The sequence below is a fragment of the Polypterus senegalus genome, chromosome 12 (assembly GCF_016835505.1).
Source record: "Polypterus senegalus isolate Bchr_013 chromosome 12, ASM1683550v1, whole genome shotgun sequence".
Lineage (NCBI taxonomy): Eukaryota > Metazoa > Chordata > Cladistia > Polypteriformes > Polypteridae > Polypterus > Polypterus senegalus.
Genome location: NC_053165.1, coordinates 155,263,144 through 155,279,662, shown reverse-complemented (window position 1 = coordinate 155,279,662; position 16,519 = coordinate 155,263,144). Strand labels below are relative to the sequence as shown.

Here is a 16,519-nt window from a genome sequence, read left to right as displayed (position 1 = left end):
AAGAAAAGCGGGTTTTGTGACATTGCGATCCAATTGCTTCTAATTCTGGGAAAATTCTCAGGTATGTTGAGTGAAACTTTACATTTCTTTGCTTTGGTTTAAGTTACTCACAGCGATTATCTCTTTGGCTTTATTTCTTTTTATAAACTTTTAAGGCTAACGGATCAAGTATCAATAAGGACTAAAAGCTTTTCACACCAAAAAAATAATCAATGCAAATATTTACAAATACTAATATCAGAAATTACACAAAGCAACAACATTTTCAACACCCCCGCCATGTGAACAAAAGGCACATTATGAAAGATTTCTTCATTCAGCTTAAAAGATAAAAATCAAAAGATAAAGAGAGGAAAATAACAAATTCCGAGCGGCGTTCCCTGTGGGGATTTTTTTCTAGTGTTACATACCAACACACCTTTCTGTTGGGTTATGGATGACGGATTTGAATTCTTCCATTTGTGCAAGGCAAGTCGAATCACAAACAAAGAGATACAGGAGACCCCCAGTATATTTCTTATGCTCTAATCTCATGTCCTCTCCTCTGTGAGATACAAAAAACACAAAACAGTGCAAACGTAACTTTGGAAAAGTTTGGGTATTACCGTGTGGTCATGTAGGCACAATAGAGAGAGGTCACTTTCTCTCTCAGGTGGGCATTAGCATATTGTAATCTCTTGGGCCAATAGCGTGAGTTTTCCACATTCAACTTATATGACCGACATTATAAAATACTGTATATACGGTAAAATCAAGTCCCAACTTATCCGCGGGAGAACTTATCCATGAGCACATGCGGTATATGCAAATAATGCAATATAACTATCCAATGAATGTCCAACCTCAGAGAGTTTTTCCAGGTAGAAATGGACAATGGAGAACGTTTTTGGTGTGGCAGGAGCAAATGTCATAGATGGTAGTGAACAAAATTTGTCAAATGTAAGCCCATTTGTACGGAAGCATATTAGGGGCACAGAGAAGAAAACAAAATACGGACACAGTGAAGAAAAAAAAGTATATGTCGAGAATAAAGTTGGCATGTTGACTTTTTTCTCGACATACTTTTTTTTTTTCTTCACTATGTCTGTATGTTTTTTTTCTTCTCTGTGCCCCTAATATGCTTCTGTAACACGTCGGCTTTATTCTCGACATTTCCACTTTATACTTGCCATTTATGTTGAGATTAACCCTTAAACCGCCGGAACTGGCTAAAGTTGGTTCCCAGTGCAATTTGCCAGCACACTGGAACCGAGTATATTTGGCGACATACATTTGTTGAACGCCGCACACGGCTACAGTCGCTTCCCAGTGCAATTTGCCAGCATGCCAGAGCTGATCAGTCCGTGCTGTGCATTTGTTGCGCTGCCAGCTCATGACCACTGGCGCCCCCTAGCGAATCAGCATCACTGTCCCTGGGATTCAGCCGCTACACTAGACTAGCCTGCAAGCATCAGCGTTGCCCTCTGTGTGCTTGCAGGAAGCCAGTGCAAGAGCAGCTGGCTCGGTGCTTTACTGAATTTCATCAACGGCGTCAGTTGCACCTTCTACATAGAATAATAGCAGATTGTTGCAGTCGTTTTTTTTTTTTTTTATAGTTTTTACAGTTCATTTGTAGTATGTAAAATGATAAAATGTGTGCCTTTAAAATGTAACTTTTTCTTTGTGAATTGTGACGTCTACTTAAAAAGGGCAGCAAAAAAGTATTTTTTGGCGTCCAGGGGTGCATTAACCCCCAAGTATGTGGCGGTTTAAGGGTTAAAGTTGACATGTTGACTTTATTCTCGTAGTTTATTTTGTCATTTTAAAATCAATGTTGAATGTACTTGATTTTCTTAAACCCCATCATAAGTTAATGTAGCACATTAAATGCTTTGTGTTAAGTGTTCCCCGACCCAGTTGTTAATCGCTACGTGCTTCTTAAACTGAATCCCTCTGGCACTGAGAGGAGGCGCTGGCAGTGATTCACTACATTAACTTATGATGGGGTTTAAGAAAATCAAGTACATTCAACATTGATTTTAAAATGACATTTCATCCATCCATTATCCAACCCGCTACATCCTAACCACAGGGGGGGTCTGCTGGAGCCAATCCCAGCCAACTCAAGGCGCAAGGCAGGAAACAAACCCTGGTTAGGGTGCCAGCCCACCGCAGAGCGCGCGCACACATCCACACACACTAGGGCCAATTTAAAATCGCCAAACCCACGCAGACACAATGGGAAAACATGCAAACTCCACTCAGGGAAGACCTGGGAAGCGAACCCGGGTCTCCTAACTGCTAGGCAGCTGCGCTACCAACTGCGCCACCCAAAATGACGTTTACAACATTCTATTTTAAAGACAAAATAAACTACGAGAATGAAGTCAACATGTCGAGTTTAATCCCGACATACACTCTTTTTTTCTTCACTGTGTCCGTATTTTTTTTCTTCTCCATGACCCTAATACGCTTCCATAAATTTGAGAAATTAAATTAGCCTTGAATTTTTTTTTTTTTTTTGCTCCTTTGTTTATTTTTGCAATCCTTTTGAATCCTGTAATGATTTTTTTAAATATAAAAGAGCCTTTGTTTTGTATTCAGACCAGAGGTTTTATAGTTCATTTGCCTGAAGAAGGGCCCTGAGTTGCCTCGAAAGCTTGCATATTGTAATCTTTTTAGTTTGCCAATAAAAGGGGTCATTGTGCTTGACTTCTCACTACATCCATAATGGCTAACACGGTACAACACCTTACAACTACAGTTTTCCTCTCTTAATTTTGTGAACATTTTGAACTTTTGTCATTTAAAAGCCTGATTCCCATTTTTGGGCCTTTGCTGGTTTGAAACCTGCCCTTGTGAGTTGTGAGCAGATCTGGGAGAAGGGATGACTTGGCTTGTGGTTTTTTGAGCCACTCGTGCTCGTCGGAGGCAGGTAAAAGGCCTGAACGATAGTCTGCCTGTGATGAGCCAGATCTGGGAGATGGGCTGCTCTGGCTTGTGGTTTTTCAAGGCCTTCATCCATTTTTTGAGCTTTTGTGTGACGGGATCATAACATGGTGTCACACTTATGTACGTGGGAGGCAGCTTAAAGGCCTGAACGAGAGTAATTCCACCCCAGACCAGGGGGTGGCGGAGTGCCCTGACTCTTTTTCTCGCTTTTCTGCAGACTGTTCACGGCCCTGCTTATGTCACTTACGGCTCTGCCCCCATTGATGACGTCACTTCCGGGTCAGAGCCTATAGATGAGAACCCTTCCGGTTCTGGCACTATTGACATCACTTCCTATACTGGCCTTTTAAGCCGCCATCTTTCCTCTATCCCCTCAGTTCACTTTTGGACTCTGATCAGTACACATCTGTACATCATTTAATCCTATTTAGCAGCCAGGTGATAATATACGGGTGCCCCCCCCACAAACCATTTTTGGACTCTTTGTCAATTGTTGTGACAATGGATAAGTGTAAACCGTATTGAAGTCGTGTGCTGTTGGGAAAGATGATACTGTACATAAAACTCCACATTAATTGCACATTCTACACCTCTGACTAAATGGGTGTCCCTGGTGAATTCACTAAAATTGTCCCTTCAGGAATACACTAACAATGACTTATCCATTTATCCATTTTCTAAACCCGCGTCATGCATGCTCATCAGAGGATGTCGTCATGGGCTTGACTGAAGTATGTGATGCCTGTTGCTAAATTTCTCTTCTCCTCCTTTCCGCGCAGCACAGAGAAACCACCCAGTGAGGGCACTTAGCTCCGCCCCTTCCATAAGTAGCCTGGCTGCCCAGAAGGAGGCATCATTTCCACAAGGGGTAACACACTGGATGGAACTCCTGAGATCGATCCTTATCAGAATCACAATATTATTATTAAGATTGTATTGCAATATTATTATTATTACTAGGGGGCAAAGCCCCCTGCTCGCTAAGCCAGCTGCTGATTGTGCCATGCTGCATGATCTGCATGTTGTGCTGTGCGTTGATCATTTAAAAGCCAGTACAGCGGCTGTCCTTTTGTCTCACTGCCTTGTCTCACAGGATGTTAAAGTGTCTCCGAGAAGATCACGTCTCAACCCAAGACTTATTGTACTAGACCAGTAACGGCGTACAGCCCGATAACGTGCAGTGAATACACTTGACTTGAGCATTCCTAGTTTTCATCCTCTTTTTCTGTCTCTGTTGATCATTCGTTTGCTCAGAGGTTGATGCGCTTGCTGCTTCCTGAGCAGCTCTTCTTTTCTCCACCCTAGCGGCCCGCTACGTCTCTTCTTTCGTTGGCATCTTTTCGCGTTAAAACTGATTAAGTTAGTTTTTGTGTTACAATTACTTAGTATGTTTTTCTTCATTTTTCACTTAAGCTGGCACTTAAGTCTTCAATCTGCCTCAAGAATGATTAGTGAAGGTGGTAGGAAATGAGAACGGCGCACATACGCATGTGCCGCCCTGCTGCGCGCTGCCGAGGGTTGATTCTACAATAAAATAAAATAAAAATAAAATGAGCAATAAAAGTCATCACCCCGAAAGCGGATAGGAGACATCACATGGTATATGCGCACTAAATTTCAGATCAATCGTTCAAACGGTTTGCAAACTACAGGTGATTTAAAACCCTGGACAGACAAATGAACAGCCACGGTAGCGTATTATATAGAAAGATAGATTATTATTATCATTATTTTTATTATTATTATTAAAAGGTTGTATTTATAATTTTACCCAAGTGACTATTTTCGCTTTGTCGCCTATAGGTGTGTTTTTCGGTTTGGACCAGCGTTAAACGTGATGACCCGTTTGGTGTCCCAAACTTTCCTCTGTTACTCCCACCTGTCATTCCTACACCCGGCCATAGCCACTGTTATCCGGAGACAGGGTCACGGGAAAGGCGCAAAGCAGGAACAATCCCTGGACAGGACGCCAGTCCATTGCAGAATATTAAGCGTTATAATAAAATGACTTGTGAACCAGCATGAGAGGGTGATCACTACAGAAGGCGCTATATAAAGTAAAGTTTTCTTTGTCATTTGTTGCTCTCTACTACACACACACACACACACACACACACACACACACACACACATTTTACTGTCTACAGCCTCACCACAAGGATTTACACCAGTAAGGACACTCTGATGACGCCATGTTAATGCTGCATTGATTTATTTTTCATATTTTTTTATTTTTATAATCAAAAAGTCAAATACACCTCCATATATTCCTGCAATACACAAGAGGGCCTGACAGAATAAAACAGAATAAATTCAAGGGGGAGTGCAGAATTCATCCATTTGGCGGGGTCTCCTCTGATCTGAAGCAGTCAGGTGGTAGCTGTGCCCTCTACTTGATTCCTATCTTGCAGCAGCGGGCAGAAGTCCAGTCCTGGTTGGCACACCGGCAGTGGCAGGTCTTCTCGTTCTGAATGTCCCAGGAACCACAGGCTTTCCCACAAGAACAGCTTACTGGTAAGTAATCTGTAAAATTTCAATTATTGTGCTTTTTATTATTTAGGTGAACCTCAGGTATCTTTGGAATTGCACATGTGTGATGCCCAGAAATGAAAATCTCAGACAAAGTGGTGACAAGTGACAAACATCTTAAACTATATGGGGCAGCATGCAGAAACTGGACAGCATGGAGAAATTTCAGATCTCCTCCATCTGTTGCTGACATGCTGGACGTTTCTCAGTGATGCCAATCATAAAGACAGATCATTAGGGTGAACTTTAACTTACCTGATGGGCAGGTGGCGTATGATCCAGACAAACTGATACTTGTACAGCTCAGAGTTGCTTTATCCAGAACAGCTGAAGCTAAAAGTGAAACAAAAACAAAGCCAACGGCTTGGCTGAGAGCAGGTCGAGTGTCATTGATACAGAATACAAATACAGCAGTGAGGAAGCTGAGGGACATTCAGCCCAAGGTGTGGTGAGGTGGGGACATTCCTGAAGAGAAACTTTAGATCATAATGTCCCATGGCAAATTGTAATCTGCCCCTATAATCTGCTGCAATGCATTCTTGCAGTTTGTACATTTTAAGTTACTCTTCTTGTTTTTGGTGGACACCACTCACTGTTTCCATCGATCCCATAAATGAGACACACTTACCCAAGGACTTCAACAGCGCATCACTTCCAAGTCTCACCAAGTCCTGGAAGCTGCATTGCTGAGCACTGGAGGGGCACCAGAGTGTCGTGAGCAGCAGCAGCAGTGCGGCCGACTTCATGGTTCTTCAAGTTTGCAGTTCACAAAAAATGGCAGACCTGCAGAAAGAGTTTTCATGGTCTTCATTTTATTGTACAAATCACTGTGAACCTGTTTGGAGTTCACTCAACACTTTCTCAGAATTTCCCATTTGCCCCCCAACCTCAGCTGAGCAAAATGATTTATATAGAAATTAAATTCTCATACAAGAAAGAGGTTTTGAAGAAGATCTATTGAGTATAACTATATTGTGCCTTATCTATCTATCAATCTGTATAGTGCCTTTCATATCTGTCTATCTATCTTTTAAATAGTTAGATAGATATTTTATTAATCCCAATTAATCCCATTAATCTATCTATCTATCTATCTATCTATCTATCTATCTATCTATCTATCTATCTATCTATCATATAGTGCCGTTCATATCTATCTATCTATCTATCTATCTATCTATCTATCTATCTATCTATCTATCTATCTATATAGTGCCTTTCATATCTATCTATCTATCTATCTATCTATCTATCTATCTATCTATCTATCTATCTCTATCATATAGTGCCTTTCATATCTATCTATCTATCTATCTATCTATCTATCTATCTATCTATCTATCTGTATATAGTGCCTTTCATATCTATCTATCATATAGTGCATTTCATATCTATCTATCTATCTATCTATCTATCATATAGTGCCTTTCATATCTATCATATAGTGCCTTTCATATCTATCTATCTATCTATCTATCTATCTATCTATCTATCTATCTATCTATCTATCTGTATATAGTGCATTTCATATCTATCTATCTATCTATCTATCTATGTATCTATCTATCTATCTATCTGTATATAGTGCCTTCAATATCTATCTATCTATCTATCTATCTATCTATCTATCTATATAGTGCCTTTCATATAGTGCATTTCATATCTATCTATCTATCTATCTATCATATAGTGCCTTTCATATCTATCATATAGTGCCTTTCATATCTATCTATCTATCTATCTATCTATCTATCTATCTATCTATCTATCTGTATATAGTGCCTTTCATATCTATCTATCTATCTATCTATCTATCTATCTATCTATCTATCTATCTATCTATCTATCTATCTATCTATCTATCTGTATATAGTGCCTTTCATATCTATCTATCTATCTATCTATCTATCTATCTATCTATCTAGAGCCGCTTACCTGAAAGTGGATGAATTCTGGTAGAACTCTGAATCCTGGCACCTCCCAGCTGTAATTTATACCCTGCTGGCTGAAGAAAAGCGGGTTTTGTGACATTGCGATCCAATTGCTAATTATTCCAGGAAAATTATCAAGTATGTTGTGTGAAACTAATGATTATCTCTTTGGCTTTATTTCTTTTTATAAACTTTTAAGGCTAAAGGATCATGTATCAATAAGGACGAAAAGCTTTTCACACCAATAAAATAATTGAAAATTATTATTATTATTATTAAAATAAATATGAATATCAGAAATTACAAAAAAAGAAACATTATCAGCACCCCTACCATGTGAACAAAAGTCATATTACGAAAGATTTCTTCATTCAGCTTAAAAGAAAAAATCAAAGGATAAACAGAAAAATAACAAATTCCAAGCGGCATTCCCTGTAGGGATTTGTTTCTAGTGTTACATACCAACACACCTTTCTGTTAGATTATGGATGACGGATTTGAATTCTTCCATTTCTGCAAGGCAAGCCGAATCACAAATAAAGAGATACAGGAGTCCCCCAGTATATTTCTTTTGCTCTAATCTCATGTCCTCTGCAGAGACGGCGCCAGCATTTTTTTTGCTCCCCTTAAGTGAAGCTGTGAATGGCGTCGGCCACCTTCTTTGATTCAAGTGGAATCATCACTGCCAGACCTGCACGTGGAAACCTGAAGACACAAGAGAGGAGCCGGGACTGTGGGAAAGCGACACATGGCGGGGTTTAGATTTGACAAAATGAGGATGTCGAGGGGGATGTTCAATTACTTACAGCTATGACTGTTTACACAACTGTCTCAGAAAAATACACTCTTGAGGGTTGCCATTGCAGAAAACAAGTAAGAATTGAGCTCTGTTAGCATTTTTTTTAATGTATAGCATTTAACACTTCTCTAAAGTAAAATAAACACACACACATTTGTATCACATAATGAAGTTACTGTTTAAACTTTGAAGTTGTTCTGTAGCTCTGAATTTAAACAGCTGGCCTTGTCAGGTAGCTTACAGTGATGGTGACAATCTTATCTTACCAAGGCAGCTCCACAAACGTGCAATTTATTTAGGTTCCTGAACTAAATTGAAAAGCTTAATGTAACAAATCAATAAAACTGAACTTTAATCATCTTTAAACATTTACCTAGGACTCTTTATTTGCTGTATGTTCACTAATACCGTATATACTCACGTATTGAAAAATCGATCATAAAATCAGACCCCGACTTATACGGCCGTTCTTGCCTGCTCCAATCTCGCACCAGTCTCTCAGATGCATCAAATTTTGTTGCAGCAGCACAGTTACCAATTTCTTTCGCCACTTTAACGACTTTTAATTTAAAGCCAGCTTCATGTTTTCTTCTGATCGAATGCTCCATCGTAGATAAGGGATGCTCTTACGATAAAGGTGTATGAGGGTGTGAGACACAAAAAACACAAGTCAGTGCAAACGTCACTTCGGAATAGTTTGGGTATTACCATGTGGTCATGTAGACACAATAGAGAGAGAAACAGAGAGGTTAGGAGTACACGCTGATACAGCGCATTGCTGCACACACATAGAAATAAAAGGCTGTGTGCTCCGTGGTTACTATTTCAGGTATCATATCATAATCTCTTGGACCAATAGTGTGAGTTTTCCACATTCGACTTATACAACTGACATTATAAAATACCAGAAATTATACGGTAAAATCAAGTCCCAACTTATCCGCGGGAGAACTTATCCTTGAGTATATACAGTAGATCCAAATAATGCAGTATAACTAGCCAATGAATGTCAAACCTCAGAGAGTTTTTCCAGGTAGAGATGGACAATGGATAACGTTTTTGACGTGACAGGAGCGCATGTCATAGATGGTAGTGAACGATGATATTTGTCAAATTTTAACTCGAGTTTTAATGTAAGCCCATTTGTATGGAAGCGTATTAGGGCCACAGAGAAGAAAAAAAAATTATATATGGAGAATAAAGACTTTATTCTCGACATACACTTTTTTTTCTTCACTGTGTCCGTATTTGGTTTTCTTCTCCATGGCCCTAATGTGCTTCTATACATTTGGGAAATTAAATTAGCCTTGATTTTTTTTTTTTTTTTGCTCCTGTGATTATTTTTGCAATCCTTTTGAATCCTGTAATGAATTTCTAAATATAAAAGAACTTTGTTTTGTATTCAGACCAGAGGTTTTACAGTTCATTTGCTTGAAGAAGGAGCCTGAGTTGCCTCGAAAGCCTGCATATTTTAATCTTTTTAGTTAGCCAATAAAAGTTGTCATTTTGCTTGACTTCTCACTACATTCATAATGGCTAACACGGTACAACACCCTAGTACTACAGTTTTCCTCTCTTAATTTTGTGGACATTTTGAACTTTTGTCATTTAAAAGCCCGATTCCCATTTTTGGGCTTGTGTTGGTTTGAAGCCTGCCCTTGTGAGTTGGGGTTAGGCTGCCTGTGATGAGCCAGATCTGGGAGATGGGCTGCTCTGGCTTGTGGTTTTTCAAGGCCTTCACCCATTTTTTGAGCTTTTGTGTGACGGGATCATAACATGGTGTCACACTTATGTATGTGGGAGGCAGCTAAAAGGCCTGAACGAGAGTAATTCCACGCCAGACCAGGGGGTGGCGGAGTGCACTGACTCTTTTTCTCACTTTTCTGCAGACCGTTCACGGCCCTGATTATGTCACTTCCAGTTCTGCCCCCATTGATGATGTCACTTCCGGGTCAGAGCTTATAGATGAGGACCCTTCCGGTTCCGGCCCTTTTGACATCACTTCCTATACTGGCCTTTTAAGCCGCCATCTTTCCTCTATCCCCTCAGTTCTGTTTTGGACTCTGATCAGTACACATCTGTACATCATTTAATCCTATTTAGCAGCCAGGCGATAATATACGGGTGCCCCCCCCCCCACAAACCATTTTTGGAATCTTTGTCAATTGTTGTAAACCGTATTGAAGTCGTGTGCAGTTAGGAAAGATGATACTGTACATAAAACTCCACATTACAGTAATCCCTCCTCGATCGCGGGGGTTGCGTTCCAGACCCCCCAACCCGCGATAGGTGAAAATCCGCGAAGTAGAAACCATATGTTTGTATGGTTATTTTTATATATTTTAAGCTCTAATAAACTCTCCCACCCTGTTAACATTATTAGAGCCCTCTAGACATGAAATAACACCCATTAGTCAAAAGTTTAAACTGTGCTCCATGACAAGACAGAGATGACAGTTCTTTCTCACAAATAAAAGAATGCAAACATATCTTATCTTCAATTGAGCGCCGTCAGGAGCAGAGAATGTCAGAGAGAGCGCTCGCTAAGAAAAGCAAAAAATCAAAAAATCAATACGTGCTTTTAAGTATACAGAAGCACCGCGATAAAGCGGCATTTTGTAGAGGAGCGTCCGTGTCCTCTGTGCAAACAGCCCCTCTGCTCACACCCCCTCCGTCAGGCAGAGAGAGTGAGAAAAAGATGGAGAGAAGCAAACAAGCACCGCGCGGGAAGCACATCGTATATCATTGAGGAGTTTTAGTTAATATGTAATACATGCTCTGATTGGGTAGCTTCTAAGCCATCCGCCAATAGCGTCCCTTGTATGAAATCAACTGGGCAATCAAACTGAGGAAGCATGTAACCTAAATTAAAAGACCCACTGTCCGCAGAAAGCGGCGAACCAGCGAAAAATCCATGATATATATTTAGATGTGCTTACATTTAAAATCGGCGATAGAGTGAAGCCGCGAAAGTCGAAGCGCGATATAGCGAGGGATCACTGTAATTGCACATTCTACACCTCTGACTAAATGGGTGTCCCTGGTGAATTCACTAAAATTGTCCCTTCAGGAATACACTAACAATGACTTATCCATTTATCCATTTTCTAAACCCGCGTCATGCATGCTCATCAGAGGATGTCGTCATGGGCTTGACTGAAGTATGTGATGCCTGTTGCTAAATTTCTCTTCTCCTCCTTTCCGCGCAGCACAGAGAAACCACCCAGTGAGGGCACTTAGCTCCGCCCCTTCCATAAGTAGCCTGGCTGCCCAGAAGGAGGCATCATTTCCACAAGGGGTAACACACTGGATGGAACTCCTGAGATCGATCCTTATCAGAATCACAATATTATTATTAAGATTGTATTGCAATATTATTATTATTACTAGGGGGCAAAGCCCCCTGCTCGCTAAGCCAGCTGCTGATTGTGCCATGCTGCATGATCTGCATGTTGTGCTGTGCGTTGATCATTTAAAAGCCAGTACAGCGGCTGTCCTTTTGTCTCACTGCCTTGTCTCACAGGATGTTAAAGTGTCTCCGAGAAGATCACGTCTCAACCTAAGACTTATTATACTAGACCAGTAACGGCGTACAGCACGATAACGTGCAGTGAATACACTTGACTTGAGCATTCCTAGTTTTCATCCTCTTTTTCTGTCTCTGTTGATCATTCGTTTGCTCAGAGGTTGATGCGCTTGCTGCTTCCTGAGCAGCTCTTCTTTTCTCCACCCTAGCGGCCCGCTACGTCTCTTCTTTCGTTGGCATCTTTTCGCGTTAAAACTGATTAAGTTAGTTTTTGTGTTACAATTACTTAGTATGTTTTTCTTCATTTTTCACTTAAGCTGGCACTTAAGTCTTCAATCTGCCTCAAGAATGATTAGTGAAGGTGGTAGGAAATGAGAACGGCGCACATACGCATGTGCCGTCCTGCTGCGCTGCCGAGGGTTGATTCTACAATAAAATAAAATAAAAATAAAATGAGCAATAAAAGTCATCACCCCGAAAGCGGATAGGAGACATCACATGGTATATGCGCACTAAATTTCAGATCAATCGTTCAAACGGTTTGCAAACTACAGGTGATTTAAAACCCTGGACAGACAAATGAACAGCCACGGTAGCGTATTATATTGAAAGATAGATTATTATTATCATTATTTTTATTATTATTATTAAAAGGTTGTATTTATAATTTTACCCAAGTGACTATTTTCGCTTTGTCGCCTATAGGTGTGTTTTTCGGTTTGGACCAGCGTTAAACGTGATGACCCGTTTGGTGTCCCAAACTTTCCTCTGTTACTCCCACCTGTCATTCCTACACCCGGCCATACCCGCTGTTATCCGGAGACAGGGTCACGGGAAAGGCGCAAAGCAGGAACAATCCCTGGACAGGACGCCAGTCCATTGCAGAATATTAAGCGTTATAATAAAATGACTTGTGAACCAGCATGAGAGGGTGATCACTACAGAAGGCGCTATATAAAGTAAAGTTTTCTTTGTCATTTGGTGCTCTCTACTACACACACACACACACACAAACACACATTTTACTGTCTACAGCCTCACCACAAGGATTTACACCAGTAAGGACACTCTGATGACGCCATGTTAATGCTGCATTGATTTATTTTTCATATTTTTTTATTTTTATAATCAAAAAGTCAAATGCACCTCCATATATTCCTGCAATACACAAGAGGGCCTGACAGAATAAAACAGAGTAAATTCAAGGGGGAGTGCAGAATTCATCCATTTGGCAGGGTCTCCTCTGATCTGAAGCAGTCAGGTGGCGGCTGTGCCCTCTACTTGATTCCTATCTTGCAGCAGCGGGCAGAAGTCCAGTCCTGGTTGGCACACTGGCAGTGGCAGGTCTTCTCGTTCTGAATGTCCCAGGAACCACAGGCGTTCCCACAAGAACAGCTTACTGGTAAGTAATCTGTAAAATTTCAATTTTTGTGCTTTTTATTATTTAGGTGAACCTCAGGTATCTTTGGAATTGCACATGTGTGATGCCCAGAAATAAAAATCTCAGACAAAGCGGTGACAAGTGACAAACATCTTAAACTATATGGGGCAGCATGCAGAAACTGGACAGCATGGAGAAATTTCAGATCTCCTCCATCTGTTGCTGACATGCTGGACGTTTCTCAGTGATGCCAATCATAAAGACAGATCATTAGGGTGAACTTTAACTTACCTGATGGGCAGTTGGCGTATGATCCAGATGAACTGGTACTTGTGCAGCTCAGAGTTGCTTTTTCCAGAACAGCTGAAGCTAAAAGTGAAACGAAAAGAAAGCCAACGGCTTGGCTGAGAGCAGGTCGAGTGTCATTGATACAGAATACAAATACAGCAGTGAGGAAGCTGAGGGACATTCAGCCCAAGGTGTGGTGAGGTGGGGACATTCCTGAAGAGAAACTTTAGATCATAATGTCCCATGGCAAATGAATGCATACAAAAATAACTTCAACTGAGCTTATCCTTTATGCAGTCAATCAGAGGTTCTACGTTATGTCAGGGAATGTGTTCTGCCTTCTGCTGGTGAGGTGGGTGAACAATGGACTCCTTCCAGACCTTTCCAGACTTTTCCTTGATAGGACAACGTGGCCCCAGGTTCTAGAAGGAGCAACCATGTGCTGCCACCTGTCAGCCAGGAGGTTTTGTAGCCAACACTCACCTGCTCACTAATTAAATGGTCACACAACCCTGGTACCAGTTGGGCTGCCTGCCCTCTAGTGTTCAGATAGTGCATCACAAGGCTGGAACTTACAATTATTATTATTGTTATTATTATTATCATCATTATCATCACCCTCCTCTCAGCGCATTATCATATGCTGGTGTGTTCACCAGAGGACAACCAGACCTCTCAGGCTCATAGCTGAAGACTTGTCTAAGAATACGGGCAACGCTGAGGAGTGCGATCTTCTGGATGTTTTTCATGCTGACTTTACACAGGAGTTTATCCAGTTTCTCTTAGAACCCGGGCTTGATGGTTTCCAGTGAGTCTACGACTACAGGGGCCACTCTTGTCCTCGTGTTCCACATGAGTCAGACTTTGGGGGCCCTAAAGCTTCATAGTAGAACTGCCCCTGTAATCTGCTGCAATGCATTCTTGCAGTTTGTACATTTTAAGTTACTCTTCTTGTTTTTGGTGGACACCACTCACTGTTTCCATCGGTCCCATAAATGAGACACACTTACCCAAGGACTTCAACAGCGCATCACTTCCAAGTCTCACCAAGTCCTGGAAGCTGCATTGCTGAGCACTGGAGGGGCACCAGAGTGTCATGAGCAGCAGCAGCAGTGCGGCCGACTTCATGGTTCTTCAAGTTTGCAGTTCCCAAAAAATGGCAGACCTGCAGAAAGAGTTTTCATGGTCTTCATTTTATTGTACAAATCACTGTGAACCTGTCTGGAGTTCACTCAACACTTTCTCAGAATTTCCCATTTGCCCCCCAACCTCAGCTGAGCAAAGTGATTTATATAGAAATTAAATTCTCATACAAGAAAGAGGTTGCTCATTTATCAACTGGAAACTTTTTGGTGTTATAATTCTGCAAGTGTCTTCCAGTCATTTAAATAACAATCTGTGGTAGATCAAGTCTTGTTTTGTTGTCTTCATGTGGAGAATATGCAGCATCTCACATTAAAAAAAACACACTGCAATATCTATCTATCTATCTATCTATCTATCTATCTATCTATCTATCTATCTATCTATCTATCTATCTATCTATCTATCTATCTATCTATCTATCTATGTTGTTGTCTAGTGTGGCATGGTGGCTAAGCTGGCAGCACTCTCCAGCCCCAGTTTCATTCCCTTGTTGTTGTGTTTGTATGTTCTCCTTGTGTCTCCTTGCCCATTGTTTTTGGGTGGAGATTCTGCTACCGTGTGCTCTGCCCTGCACTCCTCACTGCTAAGACAGCATGCGTCTTTTTCTAGTTTGCACTCTAAGGAGTGTGTTGCATAAATGGTAGCTCTGGGTTTCTCCTACCCATCAGTCCAGTTCCTTAATCCACTTCATGTAGCTGTGAGTTGCCAGAGCCTGAGCTTACCGAGCAGCATGAGATGCAGGACAGGAGCCAACTTTTTACAGACCTTTGCACGTACATACGTACACACACACATTGTGGTACACATTAGCATAATCTGCACATCTTTAGGATGTGGAAGAACAGACAGACCTGGAAAAACCTGACATGAACATGAGGAGAACATACACACCCTGTAACATGCCAAGCTCAGAATTCAAACTCGGGCCCATAGAGCTGTGAGGTGGTAGTGCTAACCACAATGGCTGACTTTTGCTTGCCCAACATTAATATAAAGGGAAGGTAAAAAAAAACAAATCGCTACCCAACTTTTGGCATAACCCACACTTCTTATCTTCCTTCTTGCTCGATGTTTGCACAGATCTTGAGAGGCCACTTACCTGAGCGTGAACGAAGTTCTAGCAGATCTCTGAATCTTGTACTCTGGCTACTGCAATTTATATCCCCTTGCTACAAAAAAGAATCCATGCTTACGGAACTTTGGATAGAATTACAAAATGATGCTGACATAAGAGACGTGGATTTTGAAAGCTTGTGGATCTGATTGCATAATCAGCTTTCATCAGAGGAATGCTACAAACTCGTTTCCTCATTGCGTTCTCAGTTCATGTTTGCAGGGCACCTCTTTCCGTAACACAATCAGCTCTTTCAATAAAATGTACCCACTTCCTGCTCAGAACAACTAACAAAAGAAAAGCTTCTGGGAAACATCTGAAGCAGCCACTCAGGGGTCCAACTTTCCTCAGCCTAAGTTAGTCGCTTTCTCTCCCACCCTTGTTTTCTGGATTTTTATCTCCATTTACTGTTGCCTGTGCTTATGGCAAGTGTGTCTGGGTTCAGATCTATCTATCTATCTATCTATCTATCTATCTATCTATCTATCTATCTATCTATCTATCTATCTATCTATCTATCTATCTATCTATCTATCTATCTATCTATCTATCTATCATATAGTGCCTTTCATATCTATCTATCTATCTATCTATCTATCTATCTATCTATCTATCTATCTATCTATCTATCTATCTATCTATCGATTGTGAAATTAACAGCCTCGACACACACAAAAAGGTTTGGGGCAGCCACCCATATATTGTCCCTGGCTGCAAATGGGTTTTGAAATAGCACTCGTGCATAGGGTGGAGTCCAAACAAGAATTGGTCTAATGTTCAGAACATGGCGGCTTTAAAGGCCATGGCCAGAAGTGATGTCTTCAAGGTTAAATCAGGCAGGTTTTCCTGTGTTTGGTCGGTAGCGACAACAGAA

At 41.0% G+C, this 16,519-nt stretch overlaps 2 protein-coding genes across 2 annotated transcripts; both read right to left on the bottom strand.

Moving 5' to 3' along the window:
• Positions 1-5,126: 5,126 nt before the first annotated feature.
• Positions 5,127-7,455, bottom strand: LOC120539975 (resistin-like). Its single transcript, XM_039770384.1, has 4 exons — positions 7,396-7,455; positions 6,089-6,243; positions 5,716-5,793; positions 5,127-5,454 (listed from the first exon to the last, which is right to left on the bottom strand). The coding sequence occupies exons 2-4, from the start codon at positions 6,204-6,206 to the stop codon at positions 5,321-5,323; spliced, it is 330 nt and encodes a 109-aa protein (XP_039626318.1). The 5' UTR covers positions 6,207-6,243; positions 7,396-7,455; the 3' UTR covers positions 5,127-5,320.
• Positions 7,456-12,799: 5,344 nt separating this feature from the next.
• Positions 12,800-15,745, bottom strand: LOC120539974 (resistin-like beta). The gene is made up of 4 exons (XM_039770382.1): positions 15,631-15,745; positions 14,396-14,550; positions 13,389-13,466; positions 12,800-13,127 (listed from the first exon to the last, which is right to left on the bottom strand). The coding sequence occupies exons 2-4, from the start codon at positions 14,511-14,513 to the stop codon at positions 12,994-12,996; spliced, it is 330 nt and encodes a 109-aa protein (XP_039626316.1). The 5' UTR covers positions 14,514-14,550; positions 15,631-15,745; the 3' UTR covers positions 12,800-12,993.
• Between the last annotated feature and the right edge of the window lie 774 nt (positions 15,746-16,519).